The sequence below is a fragment of the Ranitomeya variabilis genome, chromosome 1 (assembly GCF_051348905.1).
Source record: "Ranitomeya variabilis isolate aRanVar5 chromosome 1, aRanVar5.hap1, whole genome shotgun sequence".
Taxonomy (NCBI): domain Eukaryota; kingdom Metazoa; phylum Chordata; class Amphibia; order Anura; family Dendrobatidae; genus Ranitomeya; species Ranitomeya variabilis.
Genome location: NC_135232.1, coordinates 306,289,250 through 306,307,551, shown reverse-complemented (window position 1 = coordinate 306,307,551; position 18,302 = coordinate 306,289,250). Strand labels below are relative to the sequence as shown.

The following is an 18,302-nucleotide window of genomic DNA, read 5'->3' as shown; positions in this document are numbered from 1 at the left end:
TAGGGTGCCGACCCTAAGGGGGCGCCAGAGAAAAAATAGAAAAAATTATAAAAAGTCTTTTCAAAAGGCAAAAGGTGTATGGAGCGGAGCTGAATGTGTATGAGGTGTATGGAGCGGAGCCGTGTGTGTATGAGGTGTACGGAGCGGAGCCGTGTGTATGAGGTGTACGGAGCGGAGTCGTGTGTGTATGAGGTGTATGGAGCGGAGCTAAATGTGTACGAGGTGTACGGAGCGGAGCCGCGTGTGTACGAGGTGTATGGAGCGGAGCGCGTGTGTACGGAGCGCAGCCGCGTGTGTAGGAGTAGCTATGTGTGGCCATTATACGGTACGAAGTATCATGTGCGACCAATATACAGTATGGAGCATCATGTGTGGTCATTATACAGTATGGAGCATCATGTGTGGCCATTATACAGTATGGAGCATCATGTGTGGCCATTATACAGTATGGAGCACTGTGTGACCATATTTTTTTGTTTATAATTATTATTTATGAAACAGTGTGATCAGCAGTGCTAAATGGGTGTGGTTGGGACGTGGATATGGGTGTGGCTAGTTATGAATGGGTGTGGTCAGAGGCCTGGCCTAAAATTTGCCGCGGCGTGCTTAGCGTGCCGCAAACTTTGTCCCTCTTTCCCATCTTCAAAAGTTGGGAGGTATGTTAAAAGTAGTAGGGGCGCAACAAAATAGTTTCACCTAGGGCACCGTAATCTCTCGGGCCGGCCCTGCGTTTTTGCATTCTAATATTTTACTGACCTTTTTTAATAGCCATAACTTGAAACTGTGAAAAAATACAGTTCAGCCATTGGTTTTTGAGTTTTCATTTTACAGCATTAATTGTGCAGTAAGAAATACCTGTAAGGCTACTTTCACACTAGCGTTAACTGCATTACGTCGCAAATCCGTTTTTTGCCGAAAAAACGGATGCGTCAAAAAAAGTGAAAAACGTATGCCACGCATACAGCATTTCGACGGATCCGTCGCAAATCCGCTAAATGTTTCCGTCGAAAATACTGGATGCGTTGCATACGTTGCATCCGTTTTTACCATCCTTTGCATCCGTTTTTACGACGGATCCGTTTTTAAAATGGGAGGCTCCCAAATTTGATTGGCTACTGGAAAATATGGAAAACTATATAGTTACTGTTTTTACAGCCCATCTTTGAGGGTTTTAGTTTTGTGGCAGCGATGGAAGGTGTTCTTGTGAGGATTGCTAGTTTGGTTACCGACGTTATCTTTGAGACGAATCGCCTGGATATCATAGTGCGGGAGAAGGAGGCGGCAGCGGAAAGACGTAGGATGCTTCTGCAGCAATGGAGACGGAGACGACTGTGGATTCATCCGATTAATGAACTACGGATGATGATAAAGGGATCCAAACCCTAACCCTACCCCTAACCTCACACCTAACCATTTAATGAACATTTTCTGACAGTCATAGTGCGTATTTCAGTGCCACGTACTATAAATACTATAACTACGTGGTTATACGTGGCACTGAAAAATCGTGGCATTTTATTGAAATACGTGGCACTTAAATACGTGGAACTTATGTACGTGGCACTTATATACGTGGCACTTAAATACGTGGAACTTATGTACGTGGCACTTATATACGTGGCACTTAAATACGTGGCACTTAAATACGTGGCACTTAACTATGTGGCACTTAAATACGTGGCACTTAAATACGTGGCACTTAACTATGGCACTTAAATACGTGGCACTTAAATACGTGGCACTTAAATACGTGGCTCTTATATAAGTGCCACGTATATAAGTGCCACGTATATACGTGGCCATATATGTGGGGTTGAAGGCCCAGGCCAGGTTTATATAGATTTGGGGGTGTCTGGCCAATTGGCAACAAAATCCAGCTTCTGAGCATGCTCACTGTAAAAAAACGTATTGCAGCGCTGCATTGCGTCGTACGACGTGTCCCGACGCATCCGTCGCTCATAGGCTTCCATTATAGCCAACGACGCATGCCGCAGGATGCGTCGCGACACGTTTTTTAGGCGGAGACAAAAAACGCTACAAGCAACGTTTTTTGCCGACGACGTATCGCCAAATTTCGACGCATCCGTCCTACGACGTACACGACGTATGCCAATCCGTCGCAATACGTCGCCAATACAAGTCTATGGGGAAAAAACGCATTCTGCAAACACTTTTGCAGGATGAGTTTTTTCTGAAAAAAGACGTTTTGAGACGGAATGCAGTTAACGCTAGTGTGAAAGTAGCCTAAGCTTGATTTTCAAGGTTAGTACAATTACAAAGATACCATATAGTTTTTTTTTCTATTTTGTTGGCTTAAACAATTCTGAAGTTTGTAAAACATTTTTCTTTTGTGTCACCATTTTTCGAGACCCGTGCCCTTTTTATATTATCATGAATGGAGCTGCATGGGGGTTTAGTTTTTGCATGCCTACCTGTTTTTGTTTTTTTTTTTGGGGGGGGTATATACTATGCTTTGATCACTTCTTATTGCATTTTTTTAGCATTATTTTGGTGAACAAAAAATCCCCCTTGATTTTGGTGTTTCTATTTCTTTCTTATTTTGATGTGTGCTGATCGGCTTACCATATATACTCGTGTATAAGCCGAGTTTTAGAGCACTTTTTTGTGCTGAAAATGCCCCCCTTGGCTTATACATGAGTCAATTATTCCAGAAATACGGCAGGGGAGGGGGAGCGGCAGAGCAGCGGGTCACAGAGGCAGGAGCTGGCGGCTGTGGCTAAAGCCTGTGCCGCTACTAAAGAGAAATGAATATTCATTGCTCTTATACCGTGCACAGTTACAGTCACAGCTGCCGGCTTCCAGCAGCTGTAATAAAACAACAACTTCTACTTACATTCCTGCGTGCCCTCGCTGCATCTCATTCGTTCCAATGCCAGTAGCACTTCCCGCAGAGTAATCTCGTGGCCCCACTCATTAAGGTAATGAATATTCACGCCTCTCCATAGGCGTGGAATGAATATTCATTACCTTAATTAGCGGGGCCACGTGATCGCTCGGCCCGAAGAGCTGCTGGAGCAGCGAGGGCACGCAGGCAAGGTAAGTAGGACGTGTTTTTTTTATAGGAACCATGCATATAAGGACAGCGATGGGGGAGCCATGCATACAAAGACAAGGACTGGTGAGCCATGCATACATGGACAGGGAGTGGGGAGCCATGCATGCAAGGACAGGGACCATGAGCCATGCATATGAGTCGCCCGCCAGGGCTTAGGGGTACTCGGTACCGTGTCCGGTCATTGATAAAGGGGAGGTCACGGTGGTGGTGACCCGGTCCGTGGCCCTGGTCGCCCAAGTAAAAGGGGAACAGTCTTTAAAGGGAATATGAAAATAATAAAAGTTCATGACGCCACCTGTGGTTTTCCTTCAGAGGTAACCGACGCTACTTAAAGGGGTCCTCTGGGGCGATGGTGCTGCAGCAAAGATGATGTCGATTCTCACAGGTGAAGAGGGGTCCCCCAGAGCTCCCGGTGTGTTTGGCCAGAGTGGTGTGGTGCCAGAATAAACGAAGGACATGGCGTTGCGATGTCTTTACCTGGTATACTGTTGGCAATTAGTTTCAGTCCAGGGTACTGGCAACAGGTGACGGTGGAGTCCAGGCAGCCTGGAAACGGATTGAACCCCCTTGGTCAGATCATATCAGGAGCCTTCCACTATTCACTGAATATTTGTCCTTTGCTGCCTGAGGCTTTCTGGCAAGGTCCTCTTTCTCTCCTGTCCTGGGACAGTACCTGCATGGTAGGCAACTCGAGCTATGACTCTGGGCTCTGGTTGTTGCTGTATCTCAGTGTAATGTAGGCAAGTCCCTTTCAGTTTCCTGCCCTCCGGGTTCTGCCGTGGGACTTGTAGTTCCTCACAGCCTCGGGCTCCCGATGCCCGGTTTTGTGTTCTAGCTTAGAAGGAGCCCACATGCAGCTTTCCTCTAGCTCCTGACTTCTCCTGTGCTCCTTCTCTGTTCCTTGTCTGCAGCAGACTAACTAACTCCTCCTCCAGACCAAAATGTACATTATCTAGGGAAGCTTCACTAAAAACCGGGTTCAGAGCTCCCCCTTCTGGCCTGGAGTCATAATATGTTGAATGTACAGCTTACCTGCCAAAGGGATTCTCCTCATTTCCAGGCATTGGATCACCCTTCCCGAGAAAAAGGCAATACCACTGTGGTACCTGAACTCCTGGGGTGCCACACATACAAGGACAGGGACTGGGGAGCCATGCATACGAAGACAGGGACCGGAGAGCCATGCATACAAGGACAGGAACAAGGAGCCATGCATACAAGGATGGGACAGGGAGCTATGCATACCATGATAGGGATGAGGGGACAATGCATACCCAGCTTATACTCGAGTCAATAAGTTTACCTAATTTTTTGTGGCAAAATTAGGTGCCTCGGCTTATACACGGATTGGCTTAAAGTCGATTATATACGGTAATTTTGAATGATTGAACTTTTCTGGAAGCAGAGATACCAAATATGTAATTTTTTTTATCTTTTAGATGTCTTTATTGTTAATTAGGAAAAAAAGGGCAATAATTAGAATTTTTATATATTTGAAAAACTTTTTTTTTCGACTTTTTACTTTATTTGTTAGTCCCCTTAGCAAACCATAAGCTATGTTCTCTAGGAAAAATACCGGCCTTTTATGAAGTCCAGACACAGGATGGAAGTTACAGAAGAAATCATATGATGTGCACAGGGGCCATTACCCAGCCACTGGCTGTTCTCCACAATCACGTTGTCTGGAAACGGGGAGATTGCGGTGCTTCAATGATGCTGTCATTGATTGACAGTGCATTTAAAAGGTTAACAACCGTGTTTGGCAGACGTGCCCCAGGAGCCATTGTTCAATGTTGAGGGGTGTATATATAAAGAAAGATATTATAAGAAGCCATTATCTACTAGGATCATTCCCATTTGATTGAATCAAAAACATATATTGAATGTACAATAGGCCTACCTATTTCGTAAGTCATATCGTATTACACAGTGACATTAACTACTTAAAGTTTGTTGCATGAAGCCAACACACTTATTGATGACGATTAATCTTAGTAATTTTTCAGAAAGAAGCTAAATATAGTGAAATATATATTCCAGAATAGTGCTGGCGAATAAGGTCCCACTTAAAGAATCTCACTGGTAATGTTTTATAATAGACTTATTTATTTGGAGCTTATGGCTTGTGAAAATAAAAATTTAAAATCTGCTCTCATGCATTTATTGATACTATAAACCAAGTTTCTGGACTCCAGACCTCCATAACCCATCAATTGTTTATGATTTCTGAATTTTTTTTTACACGGTTAACTATTTGTAACAGCACCAGGTATTGACTAACTAGTCAATACCTGATCAGGAATCCTGAAAAATAGAATTACCTACATGGTTATCCTGAAAAATCCATAGCAGCGGCCATCTCCTATCTCAGTAATGGGAAAGTCTGTCTACACTGAATACAGATTTTACCTATGAATTGAGAATTTTGATAATGACTGATCAATGTTGGCAGAGAAAGAAGAACATTTTTCTGATAAGACATATTACAAAGCTGCTTATTTTCATGTGTACTACTGAATTATGAAATAAAAATTAAAATGATGGTTACTCTATAAAAATGACAGCAGTACTCTTTTACATAATACAAAGTGGTGTAGCAAATTTACTATGTCACAAAGGAATATACATAGGAATCAAGTTCTGGGTTTATTTTCAAACTTGATGTCTATTGATATAATGCACATCTTTTACATAGATAACCCAGTTAAAGATTGAAAATAATCCATTTGCCAAAGGATTTAGAGGAAGTGATGATATGGAGCTGCACCGCATGTCCAGAATGCAAAGGTAAGTGTGTATTATATCTTCTGTTTATTAAAGACTTTTTTCTGGCAGCACGGATGACAAGGGCCAATACAAGTCTATGGGTCTGTGAAAAGCACGTACCTCACACAAATGGCATCAGTGTGCTGTCCGTGTTAAGCATTGCAAAAGTATAGGAGAAGCTTTGATAATTTATAATTTATCCATTTGTGAAAAACTCTGATGACACGCTGATCCAAAACACTGAAGACACGGATACCATTGTTTTGTGTACGTAACAAAAGCAGATGTCTGAATGAGACCTCAAGGACAGTAAGTAAAATAGTAAGTGCACAAGTGCATGCTGCAATGGTGGCTCAGTGGTTAGCATAGTAGTCTTGCAGGTAAGGCTACTTTCACACTAGAGTCGGGCTCGGCCCGTCGCAGTGCGTCGGGCCGAGGTCACCGACGCTAGCGTTGTCTCCGCCGCACAACGGGGGCAGCGGATGCATTTTTCCAGCGCATCCGCTGCCCCATTGTGAGGTGGGGGGAAGTGCGGGGAGGTGGGGGCGGAGTTTAGGCCGCGCATGCGCGGTCGGAAAAAGCAGACCGTCGGGAGCAAAAAACATTACATGTAACGTTTTTTGCTCCCGGCGGACCGCCACAACACGACGTGTGACGGTTGCGACGTGTGGCAATCCGTCGCAATGCGTCGCTAATGTTAGTCAATGGAGAAAAAACGCATCCTGCAAGCACTTTTGCAGGATGCGTTTATTCTGCAAAACGACGCATTGTGACGGATTGCAGTTAACGCTAGTGTGAAAGTAGCCTAAGGGGTCCTGGGATGAAATCCACCAAGGACAAGATCTGCAAGGAGTTTGTATGTTTGCTTGGGTTTCCTCTGGGTTCTCCAGTTTCCTCCCACACTCCAAAGACATACTGATAGGGAATTCAGATTGTGAGCCCCATTGGGGACAGTGATGATGATGTTTGTAAAACATTGTGGAATATGATAACGCTATATAAGCCTGTAAGATAAATAAAAATAAGAAAACTATACAAATAGCAGTGGATAAAAGAATACACCACAGATCAGATTCAGTCACATATAGGATACATATGTAACTCAATGACTCACAAGTGTCTTGCTTGATTTGAGCCATTCTCTTTTCTCTTCATCAATTCAATCCAGAACACTGTATAGACTTCTCCATATGACTACAAAGTAAGATGTCTAGAAATCTTTGTACCCTTGCTTTTCCATATTCTATTGTAGCCCTTATAAAATCAGCACACAGACCAGATTTCTAAATCAATTAGGACTCGAGCGCAAAATAAATTCAGACCCTAGTCTAAACCTTTAAATAAATTCAGACCCTTAAATTAAATGGGTGATCCGGTCTTCCAATGAAAGTTTGCAGTCACATATGTGACTGCAGACTTCTGAATCCATACACTGTGCTTACAGTAGGATTCTCCGCTATTGCGGGTGAGAGTGGGCGGTCACATGACTACAAGTATGTAATTTGCATACATGAAGTCACATACAGACTAGACATGCTTTGCCTCGCTCAATACAAGTGAATTGAGTGAGGCCGAGCATGTCTAGTCAGAATGTGGCCTTAATATGCAAATCACAGACTTGACCTGTGGTCATGTAACTGCCTGCTCTCACCACCAACATCGGAGAATCCTGAAAGCATGCAGCTTGCATGCTTTTAGGATTCAGAAATCTGCAGTCAGGTAGAGTGGCTGCAAACTTTCATCAGAAGACTGGAAAACAGTTTTAATTGAGTGCCTAGACTGGACCCCTCTCAATTAATTCACACCTTGCTCCAGAACCTAAAATAAATCCAGATCCCAGACCAGTCCTCTAAATTAATTCTAAGTAATTACATACCCCAGACCAAAGCCCTCAATTAAAATCAGACCCCTAGACTAATTCAGATCTTAGACCAGGCCTCCAAATTAATTCTGATTCTGAATAAATTACATTAATTCAGATCTCACACCACATCCTTAAATTCAAATCCCAAATTAAACCTCTAAATAAATTCAGACCCCAGACCAGATTTAAAAAAGAAAAAAAAATTCTCAAAGATCTGACCAGACATCTACACGAGGTAACATTTGAATTCTCCTGTATGATCGGATTTTCCTTGGAAATTCAATTCGCAGAGGTTATTCTCTTTGAATTGCATATTCTTTTGTAATACCAGTGTCGGCATCCCTGCACGATCCCCCTTCATCCTCCCAGCAGAGATGCTGACATGCTCACCGCCACGTCCGCTCTGTTACGGTCCTTGCCGCGGCTTCCACTTTCCAGGACCTGCGCACGGCACGCAGGTCTTCCAGAAGCATGCTTAGGGCGTGCATGCTCTCTCTGATTCTTAAAGGGGGATCAAGTGCACTACAGAAGTGTCCCCAGTGAATAGCTGGGAGGCATCAGATACTTAAGTCACCCTCCCCTGTAGGGAGGTGTCTGAGCAACATTAGTATGTAGTTAAAAATAGCAACCTACAAGAGTTCACTAATTAAATATGGTAAAATCCTTAACGAAACAGAAACAAACTAAACCAAACTCCTTAGCCTATCCTGTGAGAATAATAAGACTAAAATGTCTCATGTTTGAAGGGTGTGTTTTCCCAAGAACAATTTTAAGATCTCCCCACAGATGTTTAATGGGATAGGACTCTTTGCTGGTCACTTCAGAACTTTGCAGCACTTTGCTTCCATTCATTTCTGGGTGCTTCTTGAAGTATATTTGGAGTCATTGTCTTTTGGTAATCTCGAGATTTCATGATGCTTTGCACACAGTCAAGTCACCGGGTACCAGAGGCAGCAAAACAACCCCAAAACTTATTTGGATCTCCATCATATTTGACTTTAGGCACTATGTTCTTTTCTTTGTAAGCCTCATTCATTTTTCGGTAAACAGTAGAATAATGGGCTTTAACAAAAAGCTCTATCTTGGTCTCATCAGTCCACAAGACGCTTTCCCCGAAGGATTTTGGCTTGCTCACGTACATTTTGGTAAACTGCAGTCTAACATTTTTATGTCTCTGTGTCAGCAGTGGGGTCCTCCTTGGTGTCCTGACATACCGTTTCATTTCATTCAAATTTTGATGGATAATTTGCACTGACACTGATGCACCCTGAGCCTGCAAGACAGCTAGAATTTCTTTGGGACTTGATTGGGGCTGCTTATCCACCATCCAGACTATCTTGTGTTGCAACCTTTCATTAATTTTTCTCTGCCATCCACATCCAGTAGTTTAGTTACAGTGCCATGGGTTGTAAACATCTTGATTATGCTGTGCACCGTGGAGAAAGGAACATCAAGATCTCTGGAGATGACCTTGTAACCTTGAGATTGTTGAAATTTTTCAGCAATTTTGGTTCTTGAGTCCTCATACAGTTTTCTTCTTACTGTTCTCAATGCTTAGTGTGGCATATATAATATGCAAATTGCCTCTTCAGAGAAAAAGAGGACTTAAACTCTATAGCGCCACCTGTTGGAAGTAGCGATCCTACAAGTCACAATCAACCCTTTAATGAGTCATGCAATATGACTTAGGATAAAAGCCAAATCAGTATCTCAATTCGCATACACGGTGTTTCAGGCTATTGGTCCTCGTCAGTGCGAAGCATGAAAACTAATTTGGCTAGGTGAGAGGCTCTGGACTGGGGTCTAAGGGGCAATGTTTCTCCTTATGGAGAGTGACATACCAGCTCTGGCTTGTCAAGGTAAGGAGGCATATTCGCCGTGCGATGCTCCTCTGGGAAATATAATATGCAAATTGCCTCTTCAGAGAAAAAGAGGACTTAAACTCTATAGCACCACCTGTTGGAAGTAGCATATATAGACACACAATGCAATGATTGAGTCAGCTTCTCCCCTTTTTATCTGGCTTCACGTGTGATTTTCATATTGCCCATACCTGTTACTTTTTACCGGTGAGTTTGAACAAGCATCGCATGCTTGAAGCAAAGTTGTTTATCCACAGTTTTGGAAAGGTGCCATCAATTCTGTCCAGCCCATTTTGAGAGTTTTGAGGGAAATTACAACCATCTTGTCTTTTTTTCCTCTGTTTTGTTTGTGCTGTTCCAATACACACAAAGGAAATAAACATGTGTATAACAAAACGTGTAATTGCAATAATTTTCTGGGAAAATATTTCATTTTCTGTAACAATTTCAAGGGTGCAAAAACTTTTAGTCATAACTTTATATGGTAGGAAAGTCTGCAAAAACAGCAAATCTATTAGAAAAGTATGTTGAGATAATGGACTTCAATACATTCCTGAGAAAAGAGAGACTACAGATTGCCTGATATGTTATGACCCCAATGGCAGAGGGTCTCAGAAATAAATACCAAGTCTGCAAACACAAAAAACCAGCTCATAGGGCAGTGGTAACTGGGCTGACCGTATATCTAATCCTAGCACCACAAATAGCAGCAGCCGGGGAACGTGCCTACGTTGGTTCTAGACGTCTCGCGCCAGCCGGAGAACTAACTAACCCTAGAAGGGAAAAGATAGACCTTTCTTGCCTCCAGAGAAAAGACCCCAAAAGTTGGATACAAGCCCCCAACAAATAATAACGGTGAGGTAAGAAGAAAAGACAAACGTAAGAATGAACTAGGTATTTAGCAAAGAGAGGCCCACTGACTAATAGCAGAATATAGTAAGATGACTTATACGGTCAGCAAAAACCCTATCAAAATTTCCACGCTGGATATTCAAGAACCCCCGAACCGTCTAACGGCCCGGGGGGAGAATACCAGCCCCCTAGAGCTTCCAGCAAAAACAGGAATCACATTTAGTACAAGCTGGACAAAAAAATAAGAGCAACGCAAATAACCAAAAAACAAGGAAGTAGGACTTAGCTTAATTTTGCAAGAACCAGGACCAGCAGACAGGAGCAAACAGAAAGGACTGATTACAACGATGCCAGGCACCAGACTGAGAATTCAGGAAGTCTATATAGCAACACCCCTGGACTAACGACCCAGGTGGGTGCCAAACTAGGGAAAGACAATCCCAGAGTCATACCACTAGTGACCACAAGAGGGAGCCAAAAAAGTCTAATTCACAACAGTACCCCCCCTTTAAGGAGGGGTCACCGAACCCTCACCAAGACCACCAGGGCGATCAGGATGAGCAGCGTGAAAGGCACAAACTAAATCGGCCGCATGCACATCAGAGGCAACCACCCAGGAATTATCCTCCTGACCAGAGCCCTTCCACTTGACCAGATACTGAAGCCTCCGTCTGGAGAGACGAGAATCCAAGATCTTCTCCACCACGTACTCCAACTCGCCCTCAACCAACACCGGAGCAGGAGGCTCAACAGAAGGAACCACAGGTACAACGTACCGCCGCAACAAAGACCTATGGAACACGTTGTGAATGGCAAACGACACCGGAAGATCCAAGCGAAAGGACACAGGATTAAGGATTTCCAATATCTTGTAAGGACCGATGAAGCGAGGCTTGAATTTAGGAGAGGAGACCTTCATAGGAACAAATCGAGAAGACAGCCATACCAAATCCCCAACACGAAGTCGGGGACCCACACCGCGGCGGCGGTTGGCAAAACACCGAGCCTTCTCCTGTGACAACCTCAAGTTGTCCACCACATGATTCCAAATCTGCTGCAACCTATCCACCACAGAATCTACCCCAGGACAGTCAGAAGGCTCCACATGTCCCGAGGAAAAATGAGGATGGAAACCAGAGTTGCAGAAAAATGGCGAGACCAAAGTAGCGGAACTAGCCCGATTATTAAGGGCAAACTCAGCCAACGGCAAGAAGGTCACCCAATCATCCTGATCTGCAGAAACAAAACACCTCAAATAAGCCTCCAGAGTCTGATTAGTTCACTCCGTTTGTCCATTAGTCTGAGGATGAAAGGCAGACGAAAACGACAAATCAATGCCCATCTTAGCACAAAAGGATCGCCAGAATCTGGAAACAAACTGGGATCCTCTGTCAGACACGATATTCTCAGGAATGCCGTGTAAACGAACCACATTCTGAAAGAACAAAGGAACCAGATCGGAAGAGGAAGGCAGCTTAGGCAAAGATACCAAATGGACCATCTTGGAAAAACGATCACATACCACCCAGATGACAGACATTCCTTGAGACACCGGAAGATCCGAAATGAAATCCATGGAAATGTGTGTCCAAGGCCTCTTCGGGACAGGCAAGGGCAAGAGCAACCCGCTGGCATGAGAACAGCAAGGCTGAGCTCGAGCACAAGTCCTACAGGACTGCACAAATGACCGCACATCCCGTGACAAGGAAGGCCACCAAAAGGACCTAGCCACCAAATCTCTGGTGCCAAAAATTCCCGGATGCCCTGCCAACACCGAGGAATGAACCTCGGAAATGACTCTGCTGGTCCACTTATCAGGAACAAACAGTCTGTCAGGTGGACAAGAGTCAGGTCTACCAGCCTGAAATCTCTGCAACACACGTCGCAAATCTGGAGAAATGGCTGACAAGATTACTCCCTCCTTAAGAATACCAACTGGTTCTGCGACTCCAGGAGAGTCAGGCACAAAGCTCCTTGAAAGAGCATCAGCCTTCACATTCTTTGAACCTGGTAAATACGAGACCACAAAGTCAAAACGAGAGAAAAACAATGACCAACGGGCCTGTCTAGGATTCAGGCGTTTAGCAGACTCGAGATACATCAGATTTTTGTGATCAGTCAAGACCACCACACGATGTTTAGCACCCTCGAGCCAATGACGCCACTCCTCAAATGCCCACTTCATGGCCAACAACTCCCGATTGCCAACATCATAATTCCGCTCAGCAGGCGAAAACTTCCTAGAGAAAAAGGCACATGGTCTCATTACAGAGCAACCAGGGCCTCTCTGCGACAAAACGGCCCCTGCCCCAATCTCAGAAGCATCCACTTCAACCTGAAAGGGAAGTGAGACATCAGGCTGGCACAAAACAGGCGCCGAAGTAAACCGGCGCTTCAACTCTTGGAAAGCTTCCACGGCTGCAGGAGCCCAGTTAGCAACATCAGAACCTTTCTTGGTCATATCCGTCAAAGGTTTAACAACGCTAGAAAAGTTAGCGATAAAACGACGGTAGAAGTTAGCAAAACCCAAGAACTTCTGAAGACTCTTAACTGACGTGGGTTGAGTCCAATCATGAATAGCTCGGACCTTGACTGGGTTCATCTCCACCGCAGAAGGGGAAAAAATAAAACCCAAAAAGGGAACCTTCTGTACTCCAAAGAGACACTTTGAGCCCTTAACAAACAAAGCATTCTCACGCAAAACCTGAAACACCATCCTGACCTGCTCTACATGCGAGTCCCAATCATCAGAAAAAAACAGAATATCATCCAGATAAACAATCATAAATCTATCCAGATACTTCCGGAAAATATCATGCATAAAGGACTGAAACACTGAAGGAGCATTAGAGAGCCCAAAAGGCATCACCAAGTACTCAAAATGACCTTCGGGCATATTAAATGCAGTTTTCCATTCATCTCCTTGCTTAATGCGCACAAGGTTGTACGCACCATGAAGATCTATCTTGGTGAACCACTTGGCACCTTTAATCCGGGCAAACAAGTCCGACAACAGAGGCAAAGGATACTGAAATTTAACAGTGATCTTATTCAGAAGCCGATAGTCAATACAAGGTCTCAAAGATCCGTCCTTCTTGGCCACAAAAAAGAATCCCGCACCAAGAGGGGAAGAGGATGGACGGATATGCCCCTTCTCCAGAGATTCCTTGATATACGAATGCATTGCGGTATGCTCAGGTACAGACAGATTAAATAATCTTCCCTTAGGAAATTTACTACCCGGAATCAAATCTATAGCGCAGTCACAGTCCCTATGAGGAGGAAGAGCACTGGACCTGGACTCGCTGAATACATCCTGATAATCAGACAAATACTCAGGAACTTCCGAAGGAGTAGAGGAAGCAATAGACACCGGTGGGGAATCACCATGAATTCCCTGACAGCCCCAACTTGACACAGACATTGCCTTCCAATCCAAGACTGGATTATGGGTCTGTAACCATGGCAGACCCAAAACGACCAAATCATGCATTTTATGCAGAACAAGAAAACGAATCACCTCCCGATGTTCAGGAGTCATGCACATGGTTACCTGTGTCCAAAACTGCGGTTTATTTTCCGCCAATGGCGTAGCATCAATACCTCTAAGAGGGATAGGATTTACCAACGGCTCAAGAACAAAACCACAGCGCTTGGCAAATGACAGATCCATAAGACTCAGGGCAGCACCTGAATCCACAAATGCCATAACAGGGTAGGAAGACAATGAGCAAATTAAAGTCACAGACAAAATAAATTTAGGTTGCAAATTACCAATGGCGACAGGGCTAACAACCCTTGTAAGGCGTTTAGAGCATGCTGATATAACATGTGTAGAATCACCACAGTAAAAACACAACCCATTCTGACGTCTATGATTTTTCCGTTGATTTCTAGTCTGAATTCTATCACATTGCATTAAATCAGGTGTTTGTTCAGACAACACCACCAGAGGATTAGCAGTTTTGCGCTCCCGCAAACGCCGGTCAATTTGAATAGCCAGCGCCATGGAATCATTCAGACTTGTAGGAATGGAGAAACCCACCATCACATTCTTAATGGCTTCAGAAAGGCCATTTCTGAAATTTGCGGCCAGAGCACACTCATTCCACTGAGTAAGCACGGACCATTTCCGAAATTTTTGGCAATACACTTCAGCTTCATCCTGGCCCTGAGAAATAGCCAGCAAGGCTTTTTCTGCCTGAATTTCAAGATTGGGTTCCTCGTAAAGCAATCCGAGCGCCAGAAAAAACGCATCAATATTCGCCAATGCCGGATCTCCTGGCGCTAGCGAGAAAGCCCAATCCTGAGGGTCGCCCCGCAAGAAAGAGATAACAATTTTAACTTGCTGAGCTGAGTCTCCAGACGAACGGGGTCTCAGAGATAGAAACAATTTACAATTATTCCTGAAATTCCTAAACTTAAATCGGTCTCCAGAGAACAGTTCAGGAATAGGTATTTTAGGTTCAGACATTGGACTACTGGTAACAAAATCTTGTATGCCCTGCACACGAGCAGCAAGCTGATCCACACTTGTAATCAAAGTCTGGACATTCATGTCTGCAGCAAGCTTAAGCCACTCAGAGGTAAAGGGGAGGAAGAAAGAGAGGAAAAAAAAAAAACTCAGAATTTCCTTTCTTATTATCCCACTTCTGCAATGCATTAAACATTCAACTTGGGCCTGGCATACTGTTATGACCCCAATGGCAGAGGGTCTCAGAAATAAATACCAAGTCTGCAAACACAAAAAAACAGCTCATAGGGCAGTGGTAACTGGGCTGACCATATATCTAATCCTAACACCACAAATAGCAGCAGCCGGGGAACGTGCCTATGTTGGTTCTAGACGTCTCGCGCCAGCCAGAGAACTAACTAACCCTAGAAGGGAAAAGATAGACCTTTCTTGCCTCCAGAGAAAAGACCCCAAAAGTTTGATACAAGCCCCCAATAAATAATAACGGTGAGGTAAGAAGAAAAGACAAACGTAAGAATGAACTAGGTATTTAGCAAAGAGAGGCCCACTGACTAATAGCAGAATATAGTAAGATGACTTATACGGTCAGCAAAAACCCTATCAAAATTTCCACGCTGGATATTCAAGAACCCCCGAACCGTCTAACGGCCCGGGGGGAGAATACCAGCCCCCTAGAGCTTCCAGCAAAAACAGGAATCACATTTAGTACAAGCTGGACAAAAAAATAAGAGCAATGCAAATAACCAAAAAACAAGGAAGTAGGACTTAGCTTAATTTTGCAAGAACCAGGACCAGCAGACAGGAGCAAACAGAAAGGACTGATTACAACGATGCCAGGCACCAGACTGAGAATTCAGGAAGTCTATATAGCAACACCCCTGGACTAACGACCCAGGTGGGTGCCAAACTAGGGAAAGACAATCCCAGAGTCATACCACTAGTGACCACAAAAGGGAGCCAAAAAAGTCTAATTCACAACACTGATATATGACAATATCACATAAATAGATACAGATAATAAAGGCTGGCCAAAATGTATAAGTTGGGCAGAATGTAATCCCGTAATGCATCCAATATAATGAATCAATATATGAAGGAATATCGCATTTACCAAGGTAACATGAGTTAATAAAATAACAGTGTTTGAAAATCCCCCATAAGACAAAAAGCCTTGTCCAGTATGAATAACCTGGATTAGAGTAATATATATAGTAATAAGATTATTTAAGCATGGTAATGCATAGGTTGTACTGGAAAAATATTATAGAAACAGTGCCAAATTTACACAAATAAATCGTATAATGTGGAACATATATACAAAAGTCTATAGGGAGTTGTGAAGCTCTAATAAATGCTGAATGCAAATTAAAGTGCATATAGTGCAAAAATTATAAATGATAATAATCTCTTTATTTATGTAGCACCAACATATTCCACAGCGCTTTACAGTTTTTGCACACATTCACACATCACTGTCCCCGATGGGGCTCACAATCTAAATTCCCTATCAGTATGTCTTTGGAGTGTGGGAGGAAACCAGAGAAACCAGAGGAAACCCATGCAAACACAGGGAGAACATACAAACTCCTTGCAGATATTGTCCTTGGTGGGATTTGAACCCAGGACTCCAGCGCTGCAAGGCTACAGTACTAACCACTGAGCCACTGTGCTTCCCTAATGACTCATAGATGCAGCTAGCAGGCAGTACGATAAACACAAAGGATATAAATTAAATATGCATATATGTACCAATACCGTATTCAATAAAACCAAAATATAATATATTGTGGGGTAAATAACTCAATGAAGGGCACATGAGCACTTCAAAGTATGAATGAGTTTAACGTACAAACATAAAATAGTAACCAAGCTATCTAGAAATAGCAGTGAAATATAGGTTTTACCTGTAGCCATTATGGGGCCAGTATACTAAACATAAGGAGAAAAATCCAAAGGAGCACACAGGCACCTTACTAGTTTCAATATCCATTGTGGGCATGATTCTGTTCGTGTTCTACCAGCTACTCCGAGTCCGTACGCTCATCCCTGTACCCTTGGGATCAGCTGCTGTGGCTCTGGGGTCTGTCCTGGAGTGGTATCTGGCTCTAGTGAAGAACCAGGTGGCCGTTTAGTGATGCCCCTCCAGGTTCTTCCAAATCCACGGCGCAGTGGGTCCACACCCACTGTGACACCTTTATTGTGCTTTTGGGGTCTGGAGAGACCCCAGGGCACAATAAATGTAAGATTTAAAAAATGAAAAAATAAATTAAAACTCACCTCACTGCTCACATTTCCTGCCCCTCAGTTCCTCAACATCACCCATCCAGTCCTACTGCATGTTCTTATCACCATGAGTATGCTGAAATCTCTGGGTTTATCATGCTAGGCCAGGACCTCAGGCCCTTTTGAGGCCTGGGACAGTTCTGCGCAAAGTTCACGACATCATGACATTATGACATTTGCCCGTGACCTTACATGAGCATGCAGAACTTTCCTGGGCCTCATGACTGGAAGCCTCCCTGCACTGCCTGTCAGATCGCTGATCTGACACAATGCATTGCATTGTTATAGTCCTCAGAATAAATGATGCAAAAATAATTGTTTTTTATATAAAATAGTGTTTTTCGTATAAAAGCCCCAAAACATAGAAAAAATGATATAAATGAGGTATCGCTGTAATCGTTCTGACCCGAAGAATAAAACTGCTTTACCAATATTATCAAGCGTGGAACGGTATAAGCGCTCCCCCCAAAAGAAATTCATGAATAGCTGGTTTTTGTTCATTCTACCTCACAAAATTCGGAATAAAAAGTGATCAAAAAATGTCACATGCCCGAAAATGGTACCAATAAAAACGTCAACTTGTCCCACAAAAAACAAGACCTCACATGACTCTGTGGACCAAATTATGGAAAGATTATAGCTCTCAAAATATGGAGACGCAAAAACTATTTTTTGCAATGAAAAAACGTCTTTTAGTTTGTGACGACTGCCAATCATAAAAATCTGCTAAAAAACCCGCTATAAAAGTAAATCAAACCCCCCTTCATCACCCCCTTAGTTAGGGAAAAATAATAAAATTTAAAAAAATGTATTTATTTCCATTAGGGTTAGGGTTAGCTTTAGGGTTGGGGCTAAAGTTAGAGTTAGAGTTGAGGCTAAAGTTAGGGTTAGGGCTACAGATAGGGTTGGGGTTAGGGTTGGGGCTAAAGTTAGGGTTAGGTTTGGAGCTAAAGTTAGGGTTAGGTTTGGGGCTAAAGTTAGGGTTAAGGTTGGGGCTAAAGTTAGGGTTAGGGTTGGGGCTAAAGTTAGGGTTGGGGCTAAAGTTGGGGTTAGGGATTGGGCTAAAGTTAGGGTTTGGGCTAAAGATAGGGTTAGGGTTGGGGCTAAAGTTAGGGTTGGGGCTAA

At 43.5% G+C, this 18,302-nt stretch overlaps 1 protein-coding gene across 1 annotated transcript in view; it reads left to right on the top strand.

The window, feature by feature from the left end:
- TBX5 (T-box transcription factor 5) overlaps positions 1–18,302 on the top strand; it is a 140,566-nt gene that overhangs the window by 104,163 nt on the left and 18,101 nt on the right. Inside the window, exon 8 of the mRNA XM_077296451.1 lies at positions 5,772–5,863. Within this exon, the coding sequence (XP_077152566.1) occupies positions 5,772–5,863 (92 nt within the window). The remainder of the gene's footprint in view (positions 1–5,771; positions 5,864–18,302) is intronic.